Source organism: Fusarium odoratissimum (genome assembly GCF_000260195.1).
Source record: "Fusarium odoratissimum NRRL 54006 unplaced genomic scaffold supercont1.18, whole genome shotgun sequence".
NCBI lineage: Eukaryota > Fungi > Ascomycota > Sordariomycetes > Hypocreales > Nectriaceae > Fusarium > Fusarium odoratissimum.
This window is the reverse complement of record NW_022158777.1, coordinates 215,336-238,623: the sequence shown is the minus strand read 5'-3', so window position 1 is coordinate 238,623 and position 23,288 is coordinate 215,336. Positions and strand designations below refer to the sequence as shown.

Sequence of the window (23,288 nt, the reverse complement as noted above, 5' to 3'; positions counted from 1 at the left end):
CCGGCATCACCGGGCTTAAGGGGTTTTGCAAACGCAATTATTTAGGCTGATATCGATTGAGGTTTAGCAACAGGCAATGGTTTGTGTTGAAATCGATAGCGTCGAAGAATAAAGAAGGAGGATGCCAAGCCAAAAGTTCAGGGGTAGATAATTTTAAATATGCAAGGCACAGCAGGTAAACGCCCCCAACGGCTCGATACAGCTACTTCCGATCCACACTAAGTATCCTGACCAATCTCAGCTCTACACTAAATAAGGTCAACCAAACTATTGATCCTTCACGAGTTCACTAAATGTAATTCAGCTGGTCAACAGTCAGCGTTTAACGACCGATTTAGACTCACCTTCACAATTTGGGAATAACTCGACTGCGAATCAAAGTGGCGCGACTTGGCGTTTTATACGGGGTTTTCTCTCCGACATTCTCGTGAACGATATATGTTACGGGCTGGTCCCTTGTCGAGTCAGCTTTTGACGCTGCATCCTTCCTTTCACCAAGTTGTGAAATAGTCATTCGTTCAATAGTCACTCTTTTAAGATGGTGTCGCTCAAGGCTATCGGAGTCGCCTATGCAGCAGCGAACCTCTTGGGTGTCAACGCAGGTCTGTGTCGCCCATCGACCAGGACTTCACTAAGCCAGTCCGGCTCCGGAACACCGACCTCGGCGCCGATTGTCTCGACCTCAACCTCGGGAAGTGGTACTATCGCCACAACATCAACAGATCACGCATCTTCGTCTGACGAAACAACTGCTACCAACCCTACGACATCTGGAACTCAATCCGTGTCTAGCAGTGAAACTATTGTTTCGTCAAGCAACCCGACAACTTCAGGTGTCTCAACTATCGAGACCTCCAGCAGTCACACGATCTCTGTCGACCTCACTACGTCTGGCAGCCCTACCACGTCAAGCGATGCTGTGACCTCTGCCGAGTCCACGACCTCTGGTGCTTCGACCATGTCTACTGAGACATCGGCATCCGTCGACTCCACAACATCAGGCGTCCCGACTACTACTGCTGAAACCTCGGCTTCTACTGACGTGACTTCTACCGAAGCTACTACGTCTGATGAATCCACGACATCTGCTGATACTACGACAACTGCCAACCCTACCACCACCGCGGATACCACAACAACTTCGTCAGAGCCTACAACCACAACATCGGTCTGTGTTGAGCCCACCAACCTGCTCAGACAGCCCAGCTTTGAGGCTTCAGACGACGGGTCTGTTTGGGGATTCTACTGGGGCGGTGGCGATGTTGAATACGACCCCGACCAAGCTCGAACTGGTGATTACCTAGGGTACATTGTCATTCCCCCTTTATTGAAACCGCAAGCTAATCTCAAAAAGTGTTCTACCTGTCCCCGACGGACAAGAACGTCGCATGGAACAACGTATTCATATAACTCCAGGCTCAGAATATACAGTTAGCTTCTGGTATGCCGTCGCAAACCCGCCGTCCGTCAGCACACAATGTTTCCTGTTTGCTACCTTCGACTACTACACGACATTGAAGCAGGTGCCGCTTCCGTCTGACTCTGAATACCACCAGTACACCTCGAGCTTCATTGCACAGGATAACTTGGACCCAGCTATCGAGATTGGCGTTTCCTGTCCTGGTGTAGGCAACGGGTACACAGCTACAATCAACATCGATGACACCTCGGTTCTGGACTCTACCAACGCGTGCGATGCTACTCCCGTCGATCCCAATGCTCCCCCTAAGTCTACTCTCCTCGTGCCTGCACAGCCAGAGGCTCCTCACTGCCCTGTGAACGTTGTTCAAGTCCCCGGGTTTGAAGCTGATGACGAGGACCAAGCATGGGCCTTCTACAACAGGGGAGAATTTGTGCAAGATGTGTCCAACGCCCGAACCGGAGAGCGAGAGGCGTAAGTTTTCATGTTCTCGTACATTCTAGGTTGAGGAAAGTTGTAACTAACCATCAGTAGACTTCTCCCCAGCGGAACTCGCAGCGATGGTACCTTCCTCGAGCAATACATCGACTCCTCAAATCTTGTAGCCGGCGAGACCTATGATTATCACTTCTTCTGGAAGCCCAAAACCCTACCAGATAGCGGCCGGTGCTATATTAACGGCGGCTATAGTGACCTGGTTGGATTCTCCGCAGCCGAAGTCAAGTTCGGAGCAACTTCATCGACTGGCTACACTCTCTACTCAGTTCGCTTCGAAATGCCAGCCGGTAGCATTGTTCTTCAAATTGTCTTTGTCTGTGATGGTAATGACCTTGAGGTAGGATCAGTCTACGTCGATGATACGGCACTGATCAGAGTTGGCGGCTGCGAGGCATATCCCGTTACAGGAGCACTCATTGAGAATCCCAGTTTTGAGATACAAGCTACTGAGGATAGTACTTATGCTTGGTTCGGCACCAGGGGTATGACGATCAGAGCTGGAAGCACAGCTGACGGCCCCTCACCTAACTCAGGCGACAACTTCCTGTGAGTATCTTACACTTTAATTCTATGTAACAGTATCCTAACTCAGCCTAGGTATGTCCAACTTGGATCTTCCAAGAAGTCGGCGACACTCACCAAACCGCTGGCTGGTTCCTTGAATGCAGGTGGGGCGTATACTCTCCAGTTCAACTGGTCTGCTGGATCTGCATACGTTCCCAGCACTTGCTCATTCAAAATTGTCTTTGGTTCAGTGTCTCAAACCCTTGAGCTTGATGATCAGGTCACTGCGTATCAGTATCAATCCTTTGACTACAGTTTCACAGCGGCTGATTCGGCTGAATCCATGTCCATCACTGTTGAGTGTACAGACGCAAGTGGGTTCCCTGACTTCGTCTTCGATGACTTTTCCCTCCAGTAATGGAGGATATTAATGAATAGGGCGGCATTATTCATTTCTACAATTTTTTAAATATCTTATGTAATCCTATCCGATTTATGTTTACTATAGTGGCTCTGGATTAGTACAAAATATACCTTCAAAGGCGCCTCGTCTTGCTTGCTGCCAATAAATGTTGTGAATGTGTGAGTGAGAATACCGCAGTTCATAGATATACTAGGAGCAATAAGCTTTATTTAAGATTGAATCTTTGGTATCACAGAGGCGACTCACCAGTGAACCACAGTGTCAGCCCGACTATATATTGTCATAGCTTGGCGGACCGTGGGAATCTTCAATCTCAGAATTCTCAACACCAGCAATCTCAACCTGACCAAAATATCTAATCTAAATACCCAGCTCTTACAGAAAGACATAAGCGAGAATAATACACCCGACGACATTCACAATGTGCTACATGTACTATTCGTCGACTCTCTGTTCGACCTGCAGGCATCCATACAAGACTAGTTCAACCACTGACACTTGCGATAACTTACCAGAAATGGCTGAGTGGGGAGAATGCGACACAGGAGTTATGCAAATAGAACTAGAGGAGGAGGGAGGAGAATGTGACAAGTGCCGTGAGAAACGCGAGGAAGAAGAGAGAAAGGCAGCGCTCGAGACCATTCTGGAGGAGTTGGTAGAATTGACATAGCTCGGGAGGAAGGGTCTAAGAATACGGTGAACGAGATACCACGCCCAGTCGCTTTGAGATTCAGAAGCGTGGTCGTATCTATATCAGAATGAGTAATATGAGCACCTTCTAATCAGGCCTGGCGATGATTCATGAAAAGGTTAAGCCAATAATTAAACGTGAATGGAGGCTGTTGCTGATGAGTTCATCACTGCACGCAATGGACTGTACATCGCATGACTACTAGATTCAACGAGAAAGAACTATATAAAGAGTCGCCTTCGTCCAATTGACCGTTATCAATAGAAATTCACCTGTTTAATTCCACCAACATCTGCTACAAATCATCTGCCCTAGACCATATACATCCTCACATCTCACACCACCACCGATAAAGTCATCGGAAAGGAAAGCTGTTCTTTACAACATGTGTTCCCAAACCTTGATATCACTTCTTTGCAAAACCTGCGGAGTTAAATATTCATGCGAATTCGACGTAGAATTGTGCAGAACCGTCAAGAAAAAGTCTGATTGGGGGCATTGTGGATTAGGCCGGCTTATGCCTGATCGAGAGGATATTGGAGAAGGGGAATGCACCAAGTGCTTGAAAGAGATCAGAGAGCTTGAAGAAGAGCGGAAACTGCTGGATACTCTGTTAGTGGATGACGAAGATTTGTGGATTCAGTAGACCTTTCCGAAGCATCCCTAGACACAAAATCACATTCACTCACAGATCTCACTGGAAGTGACAAAGGGTCCTTGCCTGTGTGTATCACCACGTTTGTCACTGGCCATGCATTGAATCACTAGTGAACGCCAGAATGGCGGACTACATAATCCCCCTCACAGCAATAAGAATAGAGACATCCTTCTACTTTCAAACTTCAACAAACTTACTACATCCCTATCTAACATTTCAAGCTTCAAGTTCGCACCGCAATTCTCATTATTATCTACAGCCGGCGAGACTTAGTATAACCATGTGTCGTCTTGTTCGCACATCTATACAATGTATTTCATGCACTACAGAAACTTCACACCGAAATTTCCTAGACAGGTGCCGCGAGGTTAATGGGCACGGAAAGGAAGCAAAATGCTCAATTGGCATATGGAAGGATAACGATACTGAAAAGGGCAACGTTGAATGCGATCCGTGTCGCATCAAGCGGGAGGAAAAGGAGCGGCGGACAAGGTTTATCTACGGTAAGGAGGCGCGGTCATCAGGATCAGTTGCTTGACACACGATTTGTAGATGACAAATCCCTACGAAACAGCCTGTATTTGTCTACTGCGATCGTCACATACATACTACTTGGTAGCCAGTGAACCTCTCTGGGGACTTGAAAAGATAGGTAGTTTTACAGCAAATATTATGTGATCTCTTGGCCATTGCGGTCCTTGAATTCTTTTATTTCCTAGTTACTTATGCCATGTCTTCTAGATCTCCTCTGGATCAGTAAGTGACACTGAAAACCTTCCAGAAAGTCTCGTTCTTCTGCCAACCCAGCTTCTCCTTTCTGCCAATGGCCAGATACTCTCCAGACTTCTGGTCCTTGAATGAATGACCCTTGCTTGGCTTGAAGTCCACGACAAACACCGTAGCAGAACCAGAGTCCTTACAGAGCCTGAGGTTCTTACAGATGTACTGGCCGTTGTTGGCAGAGCTGATAGTGAACTGGTCACCGCCGATATCCACGGCGTGAAGAACCCATCCATGCTGGATGTTATCGTGGTTCTTTGACGCCTTGCTCAATGACACCTTGTTACCGTACGATGCACCGCTGACAGCCTGGCCGGAAGACTCCAGGACGAGGGTGCGACCCTCAGTGAGCAGTCCACGAACAGGTTTAAAACCAGCCTCAGCAAGGCTTGCGGTGTCGTTGTTGGCACCCTCACCAGTGTAGGGAACAGGTGGCCGGCCGTTACCGTACTGAGAAGAACAGTATGATGAACCATCATAGACACCCTTACTGTTGGTATGTGGTTGAGGAGCCTCAGGGAGGTTGGGAATACTGTAGTCAGGGTTCTTGAAGTCAAAGGCGTTGACGAGATCAGCCATGTTCTCGCGACGCCAGGGAACCATTTCATCAGTGGTTACATCTCGACCCTTGGCAGCCTGCCACTTCTCAATGAAGGACACCTGAGAAGTGTGATCACAATGTTCAGTGTAGACACCGCCCTTACGGGTGAAAGGTGAAATGATGTAGAAAGGAACGCGGAAGCCTGGGCCGGTGGCAGTGCGGCCGGCTGCACCATAAGGATCATCAATCCATTCGCCAGCCGTACCATCGGGAGAAGTGTAAGGGCTAACGTGATCGGCCCAGCCACCCGTCTCATCATATGAGACGATCAACACGGACTTGGAGTATTTGGGGGAGTTGATAACAGCCTCAGCAACCTTTCGCTGAAGCCAAGAGCCATCGTGTGGGGAGTAAGGAGGATGTTCTGAGAGCTGCATGGGGCCAACGATGTATGAGACCTCAGGGAGAGTTCCGGCGGCGGCCTGAGCGTAGAAAGCGTCCAGTGACTGTCCTTTCATACCCTTGTTGTTCAAGTTAGATCCCTTCTTGGAATCCTGGAACTGCTCGAACCAAGCATAAGGGTTGTCGTCAAAGTTATCTGCGTCCTGGAAGACACTCCATGAGACACCAGCAGCCTCATACTTCTCAGCAGCTGTAGACCACTTGAGAGGGTAACAGTTGATACCGTTCTTGTCACAGCCAGGTGTCTCATTGTTGTCGATGTAAGGGTATCCACCCTCGTCCTTGGTCTGTGGTGAGCCAGGGACGTTGATGGATCCACTGATCCACATGACACGGTTGGGGTTGGTTGAAGCGATGACGGACTCTTGGTACATATCACCAACGGTCCACTCCTCAGCAAGAGCAAAGTGAACAGGAAGATCATCGCGCTTGTAGTAACCAATACTGTAGGGAGTGTTCTTGACTGCCCACTGGTTGTTGGCACCATGGTTCCAAGCAGCTTGGTTGGCATCCCAGCCGTTGGACCCGGCACTCATGCACTGAGTAGCTTCAGGCCATGTTCCACCGAGGTAGTTGATGTACCAGGGTGTGATGTAATCAGTGTCCTTGCTCTGTTGAGGGGTGACTTGCTGTTTCCAGACAGGGATGCCGTTGTTGTACTGGACGTTTGGATCAGCAAAGCCACGAACTCCGGGCATAGTACCGAAGTAGTGATCAAAAGCACGGTTCTCTATCGACACATTAGATAGCTGGTATAATAGACTCATTAAGGCATCTCACCTTGCATAAACAAGATGACATGGTCGATATCGGCCAGGCTCTCAGTCCTGGCCGTTTTCGAAGCCGCCAACAGAGCCGTTAGGGCCCAACGAAGTCTCGGAGAGAAAATCATGTCTGATAACCAAGGCCAATCCTTAACCAGCTGGTAAAACCAGAGGAGCCAAGACTCAAGACACTGCCACATCTTGGCAACTTATACGTCCCTCGTCCTTATCGGAAATAATCGTACGAAAAGCAGAATCGAAAAAAAACCCTCGTCGACGGTGGAGTAGCGTAGCACCGCAAGATCTGGCTCCAAAAGCGATGATCACAAGATTTCTCAACTCACACGTTTCAAATCATATCCATCTGATTAGCAAGAATGAGATGATCATGCATCGGATGTAAATTGCAACGTTGAATATCTTTCCTAAGTTGGGAGGTCTTGTTTTAATACTAACTAATTCGCTGACCGATGGTGCTGTTGGGTGGCGAGCCAATTAGCGTGCGAGGATTGATCTCGTGGGGGGATCTTGTGAGATCTGTGATCACAAGCGCTCGGGAATTTCTTATCGGGATGCGGATGTACGGCACGAAAATGGGACTTGAAACTCGCTCGCTTCCATCACAAAAGAGCTTCGATCATGCGCTCTGAGAGTTTGGGTTGAAAGATGCAGTCAAAATGGTCGCTCACGATGAAGAAGCCGATGCCTTGCTTGAGGAGTTTGAACTGCGAGAGGAGGTCAAGGTCCGAGATGATCGAACCCCGCCTTCAGTGTGTCGCACGTGCGGTTGGAGATGGATAACAGCTCTTATCGTGGTCGCACTACTATCGGCAATCGGGGTCGTAGTGGTATTGCATGGTCCGTTAAGCAACCAGTTGAGCGATGATGCTACCGGTCATCTTGGGTACCGACTCCATCCTCAGAGTCATGCATCACGTCCCCCAACAACACAATCTTTCAACTGGACTATTACAGCTGGGACCAGATCTCCAGATGGAGTTGAGAAAAGAGTGTACCTTGTCAACAGTAAGGTCCTCGTCAAGTATGGTGCATACACTCACTGACTTTCGTAGATGAGTTTCCAGGACCCCTCATCGAGGCCCGGTCTGGTGACCGACTTGTGATTCATGTTCACAATGGCGTTCAAGATGAAGGTGTATCTCTTCATTGGCACGGCCTGCGCATGAAATACCAGAACAGTATGGACGGTGCTGTTGGGTTTACACAATGTCCTATCGCTCCCGGCAGAAGTTTCACTTACAACTTCACCATTGGCGCTGAAGAACATGGGACCTTCTGGTGGCATTCCCATTCCGATGTTCAACGTGCCGACGGCCTATGGGGAGGTCTGATCGTACACTCACCAGATGAGATTGATTTGCAACGTGAAGAATACTTACTCATGGTCAGCGACTGGTTTCACCAGAATCAAACAGAAGTACTACGCTGGTATGCTGATGCGAGTAGTCGAGGGAATGAACCCGTCCCAGATTCATTGTTGCTCAATGGTCAAGGACGCTTCAACTGCTCCATGGCTGTTCCTGCGAGACCAGTTGCTTGCTCTCAGGTCCAGTTTAGTGACCTCAAGCCCCTCGTGATGTCTAGGGGCCAGAAGAAGGCCAGACTTAGAGTTGTCAACGCAGGCTCCGTCGCAGGCCTTTCCCTAAGAGTTGGTGGAGCAATCATTCGACCAGTTTGCGTGGATGGAGGCTTCGCTGTCAAAGCTGAAGCTACTGAAACAGTTGGTATTCTCTATCCTGGTGAGAGAGTTGACCTCGAGGTTGAGTGGAAGGGGAACCACGCGGGAGACCATCGGCTGACCGTTTATCTTGATGACGAGTGCGTTACTATCTGTTTCACTATTGGTAGAGATGGGAGGCTAACCAGCTTGGCAGAAACTTTGGCTATCCCAACCCAGCACTGAACCCAACCCAAAGCTTCCCAATGTTCAGCTCAAGCACAAAGGGATCATCCAATGAACCTGTTCCTCAGCCTTTGGAACAAGATGAGATCCAGGTCCTTGACTCGCAGAATCTCAAAACCGCAACGAAGGTATCGGACCTCCCAGCAAAGGCAGAACAGACTATCCTGCTTTACGCTAAGGTTGAGAAGCTGGCGCACATGGACTATGCACCAGTCGGATTCATCAATCATACATCCTGGACGCCACAAACTCCACCTTTACTGGCTCAAAACCGGACTTCATGGGACGAGAACCAACTCATCCCATTTATCGGGATATCGGGCAGCAAACCGAAGAGAGTCGACATCGTCATCAACAACCTGGATGATGGCGCGCATCCGTTTCATCTTCATGGGCATTCATTCTACGTCCTATCATCATACCGAAATCCAGGTCGTGGGAGCTGGGGCAGTTATAATCCGTACACAGACGAGGCGCCACCGAACGGCTTGAATCTTGAGTTTCCGGTGCGAAGGGATACTGTGAGTGTACCACGGCGCGGTCATGTCGTGTTGGCGTTGGTGGCTGATAACCCGGGAATATGGGCGTTGCACTGCCACATGCTTGTTCACATGGCGCGGGGTATGGCGATGGGGTTACATGTTGGCGATATCGAGGATCCAGAGCGTGTAGGCTCGGTAGATGTGCGGGCGGCGGAGTTGTGTGAGTAATCAGTTGATTTTTTTGGTAACAATCGTATGAGTTTTGAACATTTTACTCGCGACTGGATGATATCTTTTCCAGGTGTTGCGTGGCCTGCCAAGAAATGGGCGATTAGCCTGATCTGGGTGCTATCCGAAGCCAAGACCCCCACTGTCGCAAGCTCCCAGTCATCAATTTTGTGAACAACAAGCTATACATCGCATTTCAGTCTGGTTTTGCACTGTTTTTAAAACTATTGCCAGTAAGGAAGATCAGCGGTGACTCGAATGTTTATAAAAACTGGTTTCATCGACTTTATAACCATTTTCCCTGGTGGCTTTATGCTTCAGTGCCACGATTCTAGACCCAAGGGATGTTCCCATTAAGGAAGCTCTGAGACCTTCGTAGGCCAATTGTGAGAGTTACACTCACATGGGTTCTCCCGGAGCAGTATTTAGTCCGTACTACCCTGCCAAACAAATCAGTCCACTCTCTCGCAATCTTTAATCCCTCATATGTTTCCACCTGGCTGACGCTTTGATTCTCTTTTTTTCGCTTTCAGTTATTGCAACTGTAGATCTGTTTTGCCTTGTTTTTTTTTTAGTGGAAGCAAGCAATGTCTGAAACGCCTGAGCCAACACGCCAAGCTTCGGCTGCTCCCGAGGCCCCAGCGGCTACTGGAGCGTCTCCAGCTCCTGCAACTACCGAGTCAGCAGCCTCTCCACCCGCTGCCACGTCGGGTCCTATTCTTGACCCGCAGCATTGGGCGCAGGTCAATGAGGTGCGTAGATTCAGTTGACAGGATGTGATTGAGATGCTTATTGGATACTACAGGAACAAGCACAAGCTGAGGGTGATGACAATGCAGATGCTGACTCAACCCTTGACCCGGATAACGCCTCATCGACTGCTTCCATCACCTCAAGCATTCTGGAATACAGAACTATTCATGGTCGCACCTATCACAGCGAGCAGGGAAATGCTCAATATTGGTATGTTGACATAACCTCAATTGGACCTTTACATGTTTCTGACTTTTTTAAAGGGCCTCCAACGACGAGCAGCAAAATGATTTGATGGATCTCACGCAAGTTCACCGTACAAGCCGATGGCTAAGCACTAACATGCCGTCAGTCACCATATTCTTACCCTTGGTCTTGGAGATAAACTTCACCTGGCTCCTCTCAAAGAAGAGAAGCTTCATGTAAGTTCCTCGTTTGTGCCTCTTCCATTCGATACTAACCTGCTACATAGCAAGCTATTGATATTGGTACCGGTACCGGTATCTGGGCTATGTAAGTTGCGCCCTTCAATCCACTGAACCATCTAACAGATATTTAGTGATTTCGCCGACCAATACCCTGGCGCTGAGATCATCGGGACCGACCTCTCACCCATCCAGCCCTCTTGGGTTCCTCCCAACGTCCAATTGTTCGTGCCATCTGCCTTCCCCATAGCCCCGCTAACCGAAGTCCAGTGAGATCGAAGACTGTACCCGTGAATGGACTTTCAAATCTGACTTCGCCGATTACATCCATGTGAGATGGCTGATGGGCAGCGTACGAGACTGGGACGCCTTCTTCTCCGAAGCCTACAGAGTCTGCAAACCCGGCGCCTGGATTGAAAGTCACGAAGCTTCCTGCAACGTAAGCAGCGATGATGGTACTGTCGCCCCTAACTCTGCTATGGGCCACTGGGGTGAATTCTTCAAAGAGGGCGGTAAGAAGATTGGTACAAGCTTCAGTGTCGTTGAGGACGGTACTCAGCGCAAGGCTATGGAAAAGGCCGGTTTTATCAACATCCAAGAATTCGACTTCAGAGTGAGTTATCCCTCCGCACTTTTGAGTTAGGATGCTAACGGATGTGACAGAACCCTGTTGGCACTTGGCCCAAAGACCCTGTTGAGAAGCGCATGGGTGCCTATTCTAAGTATGGTCTCGAGACAGATAGCGAGGGCTTTATTCTGTTTATGGCGCATACACTTGGATGGACGAGAGAGGAGATTCTTGTTTATATCGCCCAGTTCCGAAGAGAGATTCGCTCTGGAAAGCATCACGGATACTTTGCTCAAAAGGTTGTTTGGGGACAGAAGCCCGAAACTGCAGCTGCCTAGACGGCGTGGGCACCAAGCCTTTTCACGATGCCTAAAAGACAATTATGACTATCAAAATGACAACACTTATATATAAAAAAGAAATTCAATCTTGAGCTGCCGTCTTTCATATGAGATCTTTAGCACGTACGTCCCAATTCTAAGCGACTCCACGAGCCAGTACGGTTTATGATGGATCTTAGCTACCTACCCTGAAGAGGTCTGTTTTACGTGACATCACATGTCCACCGTAGCTGTAGAGCGTTGTTGTAGTTGAGTGTTTGTCAAACCTGGGAAAATATTAGTGTAAAGCAGAGTTAGAATTACCACGAAGAAATTGCTGCCAAGTTGTGAGTTAAGCGGGCTAATCGGCTTGACATTTTGGAGCGGATCATTCTGCCTTTTCGCTCGCATGGTCCTGGCTATCTACCTTATTAAGGGAAGATCTCCGCATATTCATCCGCACCTCTCACCATCGTATTCTCGCTACTAAATGCTCCGAAGCCCAAGATTTCCTATTCTAGCGCGTCCAATGCCGAGGATCCTTCACGCTACTCAGACTCGTGATAGCCACCCCGCATCTCTGACCAGGAATTTGCGGGGTCGGGGATGCCGGAGCCGAAGCGCACAGAGCACTCTGGAGTCGCATGGACGCTGGATGTTTATTATGCGGGGGAGACAAGCATCTGAATGGCGTCAAGATCGACAGCTTGTTTCCCTGGATTGGGGGAATATCTGTCTTCCCCAGCTTTTCGGCGGTTGTAACCCCTGTTGCTCGTACCATTAGTTCAGGAGGACATACGTCAGGTGTTGCTGCGCGTCTAATTCAAGATGAAAACTGCCAAGGCGCTCGGTCCGCTCCGGAGCGTCGGTGTTTTTGAGTTTAATTTGGTGTCGTATTGGAAAAGTATAAGGTCTCAGAGATTCTCATGCAAGTTCGTTCCTTCGAATCAGGATCAAATTCTCAGCTTCGTCATCTTTCTCCACCATGAAGCTTTTCGTCAGCCCTCTCCTGGCACTCAGCTGCCTCATCGGCAACGCCGTAGCAGCATGGCCCAACGGGCCTTTCAAAACAGAGGGTCGCTGGATCGTCAACGCCAATGGTGACAAGATCAGCCTCGCTGGAGCCAACTGGCCCGGCCACGGCGAAGTCATGGTACCTGAAGGTCTGCAATATCAATCCATCAAGGATGTTCTCTCCGATATTAAGAGCATTGGCATGAACGCTATTCGCCTCACCTTCGCCACTGAGCTTGTTGATCAGATCTATGCCAACAATGGTAAAGACGTTGATCTCAAGACTGCCTTTGAGGAAGGCCTTGGAAAAGAGAACGGTACAATTATTCTTCAAAAAGTGTTGAAGAACAACCCTTCTTTCACCGCTCAGACGACACGTCTTGAGGTAAGTTTAATTAACACTCTGCGAATAGAGGTAGTACTAACCAGTTGTCAGGTTTACGACGCCATTGCTGCTGAGTGTCTCCGTCAACAGATCTACATTGACCTTGACAACCACATTTCCGAGGCTAAATGGTGTTGCGGCGGTACAGATGGCAACACTTGGTGGGGAGACACCCAGTTTAATGTCGACAACTGGGTTCGAGGTGGCAAATACATGGCAGCTCACGTATGTTCTTTCACTACTCCCCGTACCCCAGGTTTCAATACTGATTAAAACCAGAGCAAGAAATGGCCCGCCAAGATCACACAGTCTCTGCGTAACGAGCCCCGTGAACCTACAAACAACAATGCGCTCCGTGACAAGTCATACAACTGGAGTGATCTCTACAAGTATATGCGCCAAGGTGCTGATGCAGTCCACGAGGCCGATCCCGAGGCAATCATCGTCATCTCTGGCATGAACTACGACACCTATGTTACTCCTCTCTACTCCGGTGAGAAGCTCCAGCCAGGAGGTGAAGTCTTCAACCGAGACGACTTTGTCGGCTACGGCAAGGACAAGCTTGTTCTTGAGATTCACAACTACGAGAACAAGGGAACTAGCTGCTCTTCTCTTCGCTACAACCTCTACAACAAGGGTTTCCAGGCCATGAACGAGAGCGATCCCAACGTCGCTGAGGTCTTCCCCGTCATGTTGACTGAGTTTGGTCAAGCTATGAACGGTGCTGATTATGATACCGCCAACGCTTATGTGAGCTGCTTGTCAGAGTATCTGCCTGAGATCAAGGCCAGTTGGTTTATCTGGGTTATTGTTGGTCGTTATTATACTCGCCAGGGCATCCAGGAGTTTGATGATTCTTGGGGAATGAAGAAGGCTGATTGGTCGGGCTGGAAGAACGATGACTACATTGCGAAGTATCTCAAGCCTCAAATTGCGGGCACACTGAAGAAGTAGGTCATAGCGAGATTGATTTTGACCTTAAATATAATAGAAATGAACCCTGTTTCATCTGTATAGCCTCTATCTCCAGTACGCATTTCCGTGTGCTCATGGCTTAGACTCCCTCTACCGAATCTGCTGAGTTGGCCGTTGTAGGTCTTCCAAGATCCTATGTATTACGTACAATAAGTTTTGCAGAAAGGCGAAGGACCACTTTTATACGTTGGAATTCCTGTTGCATATAGTCTGATAGGCCAACAGTTCAGCTCTCTTCCGACTGATTTGATATGATGGCACACATGCCGCCAGGTAAACCGCTAGATGGGATGGCTTGGCCGTCCACTTATGGCTCCAGCCAGATCTCTGTTAACGCACTCTTCAACATGGCCTACAACCCCGAGGTAAACTATATTTTCGAATTAGAAACTGTGATTGCAACCAAGTTGGTGGAAGGCTTATTTTGCTCTGGACTGATACCCATGAGGTGAGCCAAAAGAGAGGTTCCCTGAGCCGTCGATGCTCAAGCCAAACTCGACTCGCATGATGTTGAAAGCCACCCATCACTGTTATACATGGAGGCAACCTCATGGGTTGACTATCTGATGATTGCTACACTTCTCTCTCATGCTCTTATTGCTCTCGTTAATGCGGCATTCTTCTCTATTACCGCGTTACTAGCAATGCCTGGGATAGAATCTTGGAGCTGCTAGCTTTGTCACATCAATCTGATCCAGCGCATGGACCGCTTCTTGCTAATACCTCGGCAAGTGTCATTACGTTCAAGGTGGTTCGGAAATTGCAGTAACCGGAATGGGTATCATGCCAAGGGGAGAGTTGTAATTGAGATTGAGAAAGCCAGGGAGCTATACCAATTCTTTTCTTCGACCAACCGAGACGGAAGAGCTTATAGGAATGAAGTAGCGAGTTGAATATAAGAATCAGGGACGGTCAAGTCATTTAGAAGAATAAATAAAATCTCAATTTAAAGTGTAATCTTAATAAAAGGGCACTTCTATTCTATTCTTGTAATCTATATTTGAGGCGTTCGACTCCAGCCTTACGCTGCATGTACCAAAAACCCTATCCCATAGTCTTGTCTGCTTTCCATAGTTCTTTGCAATCCTCCAACAGTATCTATGATACAAATCATGATCCTCGATAGATAGCTCTGCATTGAAGTAGCTCAACAACGGGCTAAGGGTCAAGGGAAACATTAGTATTCTGAGCCCACTATGACTGCTAATCCCTGTGTAAACGATATAGTGAAGGCATATCCACAACATAAAAAAGTCGAAAGGTATGTTGAGATACCTCAACGTGGTGTAGGCTAAGACAGGAGCCCCAACCATATCCCAGACCTCTGTTCCGTATCCGCATATGCGGTCAGACGGATGTTGGGATGTTTAGTGGTATGATGTGTTCAGTGAAATCTCCATAAAAGGCGTACTTCACGTGCTGCTCTGTGAACTAGGTAGTACCAAAGGTCCAAAGTGACAGAGTATAAAGTGATGTTCAAGAAACCCCAGATCCACCAGCTCAAACTCCCAAACACTTCGACTGGACTCTAGTTTGGCTGGAAGGTTAACATAATGACATTCCAGCCCTTACTATAGCCGTCCTTGCCAATGACCATATGAGCTTTCGAGAACTCTTATCGGACGTGTTTACGTTATCTCTTTCGTGCTTATCACCGTCGAAGTAACCGACCTGAAGGCCTAGCTTGCGGACGGTGTATCCTTGATGTCGTGCACTGAGCTGATATGTGTAGAAGTAATGTAGAAATGCGATCTAATATTGAACGTTCTCGATATGTGGAGGCTCATCAAGACTTGCTGCACGATGATTGGTGTGAAAGCATAGATGAGAATTATTCGGTGTTGGGAGAGTTGGCTGACACATGGGACCTTGTCGGTTTTGGAGAAGACAGGCACGGATTTAGGTAAACAAGGATATGTTGCCGTGAAGAATCTCCAGATCCATGTTGTTCTTAGGGACTGCCAGCAAGCTTTGAGATAAGCTCTTAGGAGATCCACGGGATCACCCTGTCGTAGAAAGATGTCCTGCATCACTCTGGGCATGGAAACGATCGCGAATTTATTTGCGACATATTAACATGTAAAAGAGAATAAAATTCATTGACCTCTGAAACAAGCTTCAAGGGCTTTCCATCATATGTTTACCATACTGACCCTGCTTTTGCCGGCTCGGTGGTACTAACCCTATCATGTGTGAAGATCGCTTCTATAATAACAGGGCTATCAGTCTGGATCACCATATTCGGTAATTTAGCGACCAAGTCCTGAACGCTAAGCCCTTCAGCTGCGCTGATCACACTAAATAGCTTCACTGGAGACAATTTACGACATTGATGCCTTGCTTTCGGCTCCATCAGATTGCCACGAAGCCTCGGTGACACTCATGTCTCTATTTCCTTCATTATAAATCACTTTTTTTCTGCCCGAGCTGCCTTTATTGCTTCACATCTTGCCAACTAATCAACTGGTTGACTCCCTGACTCCATAGATCTTACGCTGAAGATGTTTGGTCCGAAAGTTATGCCCGACGCTCAAAAAGAGCTTGATCACTTCTTCGACATCCTCTGGTATCGCGATCAGTTCCTCCATCCCGATGCGGTCGCCGGCCCTCGTCTGGATGATAAACAAGATGGCCGTGGCAGTACCGGAAAGTTGTTCAGCAAGACACTCAATTCACCGTCGACCATCTATCATCGCATCGTCCTATATCACGACCCTTTATTCGCGACGTCTTTGAACCCGAAATTGAAAAAGCGATGGCTACCTGTTGAGACCTGCAGCGTGTTCTACGCCTTGGGCGATGGCGTCTGCGGATTTGGGGACATTTGCCACGGCGGTGTTCAAGCAACATTTCTAGACGATGTCATGGGCATTTTCGGCATCCTCAACGCCCGGCTGCAACATAGAGTGGCATCTACAGAGGTCCCTGGAAAGTGTTCACCTGAGGCAAACCATGGGATGTTCAACTTGGTGACAAATATGGTCGCTACACAAGGAATCGAAATCCAATATCTCCGGCCGCTACGAGTTCTCAAGGTTATCCAGATCACTGCAAGCATGGTGGAAATATCACATGACGAAAGTTCATTCCACATTCATGCATTTATCAAAGATGGGAATGGAAAGGAATATGCAAAAGCAAAGGCGCGTTGGGCAGTGTTTCGCTTGAAGGGAAAACTGTAGCCAGGAAGGCAGGAGACTAAGCCCTCATTCTAACTCTGAAACTCTTTGACGGGACATCTCTAACGCGTATATCAAGCGATCTATATCATGCTCGGTTGTGCCTATATCTCGAAAAGACTGAATTGCTCTCCTGAAGGAAAGGGGTGAATCTTGGCCCATAGACCAGGTGAAAATCCCTGGGTCCATGGTCTCAATCCAGGCGGCGACTTCCGATACCCAGAGGGGATGCTTTGCAATAAGTCCTCGGAGAACATGCTTGGATTCAGTACCAATAAATGCTGCCTCGAGGACTTCAGGCATCAACTCATATGTTGGGACTTCAGGCATAAACGCATATGTTGGGACTTCGTGTTTCGACAATTGTAGTGCGCCTGGTAAAAGCATTGCCATCTCACCAGGTTCTTGCAGAATATCCGTATGGATCCTAAACTTTGCCAACAGACCTTTCATAGAAAGAATACTTAATACCCTTAACCACTGGATTCGAACACTCATATAGGCAAAGCAAAAAGAATATGCCTTAACATAAGATACATTCGGCTTTCGGAAACGCGGCAAGTCAATGAAGGGAAGCCTCTCTTCGGCAACGCGTAGCTGGGATCCCCAGGGTAGATTTTGTAGAAGACGGTAAGACTTTTGGAGCTCTTCAATAGCCCATGCCGCATCGGTAAGTGCGTCGTGAACGAGACCATAGTTGTGGCGACGTTTCTCGAGTGTATCAATAGTTTCATGCATCAGCCAGAGGCCTGGACTACGCAATCGTCCAGAGTCATCCCACATCATATGCCATGGTTCTTCAGTGGTTCCGATTGCCCAGCTGTGATTAAACTCGTGGCTGGGTTCTATAGAAAGTAACCAACTCCATCTTCTAGAAATTTCTGCAATGACTGAGAGAGTGTTGGGAGTAGTCAGCTTGATCCAAGGGCTGAGGTCTGGGTGCGAATGAATAAATTCAATCGAACTCTGAACTGTTTTCGGCGCTTCCAGACCACCTGAATCCTGAGAAATCCTATCCTGTCTTTTTTCTTTCGATATGTCTTCTAAACAAAATGTCTTAACAATATTTTCGCATAACAATTCCTCTTCAGAAAGAACCATTGGCTTCCATCCGTCTTTTCTATGGAGGTTGGCCACGAAGTAAAAATTCCAGTCATCCCAAGAATTCGACTGCACAAGTGGTAGTGGTAACAAAGCGGTGATGATACCAATATCTTGATCCTCTGTGGGAGTCCGGGCAAGAAATGGGTAATCGATATCATCTGAATCCTCCACCATAATCTTGAAACTTGGAGCCAGAAATGGGCTATCAAGTAGCGGAGATGAAGAATCATCGAAAGATATGTCTAACTGCAAAAAGCATAGCACGAACGCCCATTGCCGTAGTAATACTGCCCGAGAAAGGGTGGCGTGACTTGGTAGAGCAGAGGACCCCAAGAGATGCCATACAATGTTCAGTCTATCCTGTGAGATGCCATGTAGCGCCACGTCAAGGCATGATCCTTCGTCTGTGCAGGCATTGGGATCACAGCCAACAGAAGTCAGCAATTTTACCATTGAAAGATCTCCTCTCATGCATGCTTTGTGTAACAGGAGATCGACCTTGCGGCGACGACCCTCTGAGTTTCTCCATGGTAGAATCTCTAGTTGCTCCGGGATCCTATCGGGACCCAGCATTTTCAGAGTTTGTTGGAATACTAGATAGAATACACTATCTGACAGGGAATATAGATGAATCTCCCCTTGAAGAAGAAGCAGACGCTGAATAAATCGTGTTACAATGGGTTCTGGCATCCCTGATGTAACGATCTTGGAGAGGGTAGCCGTGATGTCTACTGCGAACTCTTCCCGCATTAGAAGGTTGAGAAGGGGCACGTTTCCATATGAGACTGCTAGGTCCACCAAGGCCTCGCTCAGAGAAGGAAGCTGACCTTTTCCAAGATTATCGCGGGATAGAAGGGCGATAACCGCTTCTATGTCAGATAATCCGATGGCAGTTCGCAATATCTCCATGTAAGACTCATCAAAGACTGAGAGACGCCACAACAGTTGTCTCTTGGCTGGATTTTCCATGCGTAATTGAACAAGCATTCGGCATAGCCATCTGACAAGTCCATAGTCCATATCAGCATTGAAAAAGCCAGGCGCAATATGCCGCAAAAATATCCAAAACGTTGCGTAAGATTGAATTTTGCGAGCTCCTGGTTCTTTGGAAAGTTCATGCTTCAAAAGTAGCAGATGTCCATGCCACAAGGCCCATAAGATGCTCGCTGATGGCATGAACCGTACAACTGAAAACCGGACGAGCAAGCTATCTGGTATATCGGTGAGATCAATGCCAAACGTTGGATGTTGAAGTAAGTAATGCCAACGGCATAGCGGATCAAGATATTCGACATGCGAGGTATGAAGAATCCAGTTCTTGCTCGCATAAGTAAGTAGGGGGAATTGGTGAGAATCATCCTTCCAGTAGCCCTTGGCCGACTCGGCGAGAACAGGTCCAACATCGTGTCTGAGTTGAGACCGTAAATTTAAAAATCGGTCGGTAATCCCTTTCCCCACTGAACTGGTCTTGATGGTGCTCAATGCCACTCTTTTGGGGATATCGTTTGCCTCAATCTTTGGTACAACGTTTCTGCTCAATCTTGTGTCGAAGATGTTGTAGCTAAGATATGTCACCAGCGTTTCTGCCATTGCTCTCTCCGCTTCATCCTCAGTGAAAGTCCATGCGGCAGTGTTGTTCGGTGAATTGAGGCAAAAGCTTCGGGCACTATGATGGATGAAGCGAACCGTTTCATCTTCCTCGTCGACCATGACTAAGCTTCCACAAAACCTCAAGACTCTTTCAATACGACTGATCTGTCTTGCTGGATCCCATTTTGTCTGTCCTACTATTACGCTAGTAGCCTCTCGAAGCTGTTCGGTCGTAAGCAATTCTCTTGCTGAAACTAAAAGTTTGAAGATTCGTATGTGATAACCGCTGGTATCGCTTGAGCTGGCTTTGGTAACGTTTCTCTCAAAAGTTTCTGTAAGATCCCGTGGAAGATTTTGAATCGTCTCGCGTATTGCATGGTCTGTCATCTCAGCACAAATAGAATCAAGTTGCAGTGAGACCCAAAGAAACCTAGCGACAGTCAGGTAAAAAGCCGAGAAGCAACCAGCAGTGTACTCACATGCCGCATGCCCCATATATAAGCTTCTCTTTAACCTCATGGACCAAGTTTGGATCTTCAATAACAAGCCTTCCTTCTTGGATCCGTCTAGCAACTTCGACTTCAACATAGTCCGAGATATCTGGGTTGTTTTCTAGAATAGAGACATTAAATCGGAATGAGTGACCTTTCCATGTTGAAGTTTGCTCTAGAGTTCTCACAGAGACACAGAGCTTGTAGCCATGGGGCTGGATAACTGATAGGGCTCTCAGCAGGGCATGTTGCTCATCCATGGGACACTCATCAACACCATCGATGACAATGAAGACGTGCTGGTTGTGTGGCGGAACTTGCTTGAAGATCTCCACAATATCGTCCGCGTCCCGGATAGTTGTATTGTTTTTGAAAATATGGTCAAAGTCCCTGTTCGTGACAAAGTGCTCCAGAAGCTGCCTGATGAGACACCCAAGTATTGTCCTAGCATTTAAGCCATCAGGTCTGTCATACCGAGCGAAGAAATACAAGGCGATCGCATTGCTCTGAAGGTTTAAATTATCGACGACATTGGCTAACAGGACTGACTTCCCAGCCCCCAGCTTACCACGGAATAGCACCGAGTCATGGCTGAACTGGTCAGACTGCCACTGTTGATACTCAGAGAAGGATTCTAAAAGACGAGTGGTTCCAGCCTTTCTTGTCTGCTTCCACGTGGTCTGATAGTCGTACTGGGAGCATGCCTGTAGAAAACGAGTATAGGTCTTAATTCTCCGCTGATGTGACGAAGACTCGGACAGAAATGTTGTGAGCGAGCGAAATTTCGCATTTTCTTTGGCCTCCTCGTCTACCTTCTGATTTAGTAAGAGATTGGCCTCTTCCTTTATCGATGATGACCATATGTCAAGCTCTGACTGCAATTCTTTCATTTCTGAGTCGCTAATGGATGTCGAGAGTCGGCTGAAAGCGGACTTCTGTGTCCATGAAATTGACTGGAAGCATAGCCTGGTGACAATTATGAAGTATTCGCACAGATAGCGTTGAAGGTTCTTTGATTTGGGATAAATTGCAGCCATAGCTTGATAGCGCGGAGCGTTTTGACCGACAGCCATAAACAAAAGAGAAAGTTTCTCCAGATACGTGAAGTATCCAGTTATGACCTACCCATGATTAGTACTAATGGGAAAGTCACGAATGCGATTTCGGATGCGCTTACATGAACGGTCATTCTTGCAGCAGCCCAAACACCGCACGCAATGAGGTTTTGCGAACCTCTAACAACAACATCACCAAGCGCAGCGAACTGCTGGATTGCATTAAAAAGGTTTGTCATTCTTGGCCCAAAGCATCTTCCACGGCCATGCTTGGTCGTGGCCTTCAGGTCGATCTCGGCAGTGAGGCGCATCACATCAGACATCGTTGGGGCTACGTGAGCAGCTGAAGATCGCGAGGCTCTAAACACGACTTTTTGCTCAGAGCTAAGAGCTGCTTCGAACTCGGAAACCGCTTGGGCAAGGCGAATATCAGGCTTGAGCCGAGCGCCATCTCGCAAAGAGAGCGCCATGTCGATAGTTTACAGAGATAGCATGATTTCGTTGACGAATGGTGAATGTCAGCAAAGGCGGCTGATTGAGGGGAAATTCCATTGCGGCTGAGTTGCGTCGGCCTGCAGCACAAGGCTGTGCGAAATAAGGCTGTGCGTTGAAAGTGCTGGGATCGGGACCAACCAACCAACCAGTAAGATCTTTCTAATGACACCAAAGCAGAAAACATAACAACAGACGGGAGACATGCGCATTTGTGCGCTTCTCATCAATGGCCCGTATTTTGCTATATGGCTTACTATCAGATACTTTTAGTGGAAGCCAAAGACAGAACCCATCTCAATTAAACCGCTGAATGCACTGCATATTCTGCATATATCGACGAAACGAACGCGGATGAGATCATGAGCAATGATTGTATGCAATAGCCATAATTCACAGTCAGGAGGGGCAATTTGATAAAAAGCACGGCGGAGTATCAGGGAGAGTAATACTTCATTGATAGCCGATCTATTAGACTTTAGTGAGACTATCCGACGCCTGGCTTACCAAGGACTTAGAATCCTGAGGGATATCTGCTTCTTTCAGAGTTGAGAACCGGTCTTGCCAGACCTTCCACCTGTCATTGTTGAAGCCCCTCCATCCGGCCTCGTCCTTGAACTCCGTCAGGCTAGCGCCAGGTTTGGCGACTTTGCCGTCAAACTGCTTTCCATCCTTGCTCGCCTTTGCAAGAGCATCGGCGGCGTAAATAAACCAGACAGAAGAGGCCTTCAATAGTTTGGGCGACGTCTCCGAGATCTTATCAGCAGCAGGGTCTTCAAGCGCTTCGCGTAAGGTCCAAATGGCGAAGAGGCTAAGGTCATCAACCCCAGCAGCAGTTGCGCGCGCAAAGAAGCCGTTGATATTGACGAAAGCTTCATCGGACTTTTCTTGTGCTTATCAGAGTCAGTAAGTCTTCGAGATTGTCGGAGAGCGGAGCTTACCGATGTCTAGCTGCTCGCGTGCCTTGCCCCCAAACATGGGTAGCTCATCCCAGCGCTTCTCCTCACCCCAAACGACAACCTTCTTGGCTGTCTCTGCAGATTGCGGAATGCTCTTTATCGCATGCAAGGTTTCCACTAGCTTCCCTTGCTTGTCGTGGGGGGTCTGCTCGGCAGCGGAGAGCACCGAAGACCAAAGACCGTCGAATTCCCCCTCAATCTTTGAAGCGTCTTCATTCTTCTTGATAGCCTCTAGACAAGGGCCCGCGAGCTTTTCAGCAGCCTGTTGAGCCGACATGGCGCTGTCGCTCAGTAATTTCGTAAGGTCGGTCATTTTCCGTGCGGAGATGAATGAGAGAGATGAAAAGCGAAGGAGAGAAAGCATGAAAGTATTGCAGGATGAAGGGATTGCGACAGGAAGCGGAATTACAAGATAGACGATTGGCGCTAACACGGCGTATCACATCCGATTTCCGACGATGAAATACAAAAGGGCTCCAATGATTGCGATAAGAGCAACACATGGGCGCTCGCTGAGACAATTATATGCCGATCACGACCCGCTCTCGGGGCGGGATTTTGATGTGACTGGCCAGACTACGCCCAGCTACATCTGCGCATCT

The 23,288-nt window shown here is 48.0% G+C and overlaps 9 protein-coding genes across 10 annotated transcripts; 6 read left to right on the top strand and 3 right to left on the bottom strand.

Annotated features, from left to right (window-relative positions):
• Positions 1-457: 457 nt before the first annotated feature.
• On the top strand, positions 458-2,971 carry FOIG_10386 (uncharacterized protein). The gene is made up of 4 exons (XM_031210724.1): positions 458-1,305; positions 1,355-1,894; positions 1,955-2,464; positions 2,516-2,971. Exons 1-4 carry the CDS (start codon positions 539-541, stop codon positions 2,838-2,840), a joined length of 2,142 nt encoding a protein of 713 aa, XP_031059435.1. The 5' UTR covers positions 458-538; the 3' UTR covers positions 2,841-2,971.
• A 392-nt stretch (positions 2,972-3,363) lies between these two features.
• On the top strand, positions 3,364-4,733 carry FOIG_10385 (uncharacterized protein; the record flags this gene model as incomplete). The annotated part of the gene is made up of 2 exons (XM_031210723.1): positions 3,364-3,497; positions 4,553-4,733. The coding sequence occupies 2 exons, from the start codon at positions 3,364-3,366 to the stop codon at positions 4,731-4,733; spliced, it is 315 nt and encodes a 104-aa protein (XP_031059434.1).
• Positions 4,734-4,834: 101 nt separating this feature from the next.
• Positions 4,835-7,463, bottom strand: FOIG_10384 (phospholipase C). The gene is made up of 2 exons (XM_031210722.1): positions 6,759-7,463; positions 4,835-6,708 (listed from the first exon to the last, which is right to left on the bottom strand). The coding sequence occupies exons 1-2, from the start codon at positions 6,940-6,942 to the stop codon at positions 4,949-4,951; spliced, it is 1,944 nt and encodes a 647-aa protein (XP_031059433.1). The 5' UTR covers positions 6,943-7,463; the 3' UTR covers positions 4,835-4,948.
• Positions 7,329-9,713, top strand: FOIG_10383 (uncharacterized protein). The gene is made up of 3 exons (XM_031210721.1): positions 7,329-7,768; positions 7,816-8,581; positions 8,638-9,713. The coding sequence occupies exons 1-3, from the start codon at positions 7,420-7,422 to the stop codon at positions 9,374-9,376; spliced, it is 1,854 nt and encodes a 617-aa protein (XP_031059432.1). The 5' UTR covers positions 7,329-7,419; the 3' UTR covers positions 9,377-9,713.
• A 128-nt stretch (positions 9,714-9,841) lies between these two features.
• FOIG_10382 (uncharacterized protein) lies at positions 9,842-11,646 on the top strand. 2 transcript variants are annotated; one of them, XM_031210719.1, is made up of 8 exons: positions 9,842-10,128; positions 10,182-10,339; positions 10,393-10,434; positions 10,482-10,551; positions 10,602-10,642; positions 10,689-10,778; positions 10,825-11,167; positions 11,218-11,646. In XM_031210719.1, the coding sequence occupies exons 1-8, from the start codon at positions 9,964-9,966 to the stop codon at positions 11,458-11,460; spliced, it is 1,152 nt and encodes a 383-aa protein (XP_031059430.1). In that variant the 5' UTR covers positions 9,842-9,963; the 3' UTR covers positions 11,461-11,646. The 2 variants fall into 2 exon arrangements, with proteins under 2 accessions (XP_031059430.1, XP_031059431.1); XM_031210720.1 differs by having other exon boundaries at positions 10,825-11,646.
• Positions 11,647-12,337: 691 nt separating this feature from the next.
• FOIG_10381 (uncharacterized protein) lies at positions 12,338-13,795 on the top strand (the record flags this gene model as incomplete). The annotated part of the gene is made up of 3 exons (XM_031210718.1): positions 12,338-12,841; positions 12,893-13,066; positions 13,121-13,795. Exons 1-3 carry the CDS (start codon positions 12,428-12,430, stop codon positions 13,793-13,795), a joined length of 1,263 nt encoding a protein of 420 aa, XP_031059429.1. The 5' UTR covers positions 12,338-12,427.
• Positions 13,796-16,317: 2,522 nt separating this feature from the next.
• FOIG_10380 (uncharacterized protein) lies at positions 16,318-16,998 on the top strand (the record flags this gene model as incomplete). The annotated part of the gene is made up of 1 exon (XM_031210717.1): positions 16,318-16,998. The coding sequence occupies one exon, from the start codon at positions 16,318-16,320 to the stop codon at positions 16,996-16,998; it is 681 nt and encodes a 226-aa protein (XP_031059428.1).
• A 24-nt stretch (positions 16,999-17,022) lies between these two features.
• On the bottom strand, positions 17,023-21,705 carry FOIG_10379 (uncharacterized protein; the record flags this gene model as incomplete). The annotated part of the gene is made up of 3 exons (XM_031210716.1): positions 17,023-20,119; positions 20,169-21,301; positions 21,358-21,705. The coding sequence occupies 3 exons, from the start codon at positions 21,703-21,705 to the stop codon at positions 17,023-17,025; spliced, it is 4,578 nt and encodes a 1,525-aa protein (XP_031059427.1).
• A 404-nt stretch (positions 21,706-22,109) lies between these two features.
• FOIG_10378 (uncharacterized protein) lies at positions 22,110-23,161 on the bottom strand. The gene is made up of 2 exons (XM_031210715.1): positions 22,669-23,161; positions 22,110-22,620 (listed from the first exon to the last, which is right to left on the bottom strand). The coding sequence occupies exons 1-2, from the start codon at positions 23,048-23,050 to the stop codon at positions 22,199-22,201; spliced, it is 804 nt and encodes a 267-aa protein (XP_031059426.1). The 5' UTR covers positions 23,051-23,161; the 3' UTR covers positions 22,110-22,198.
• Positions 23,162-23,288: the final 127 nt, after the last annotated feature.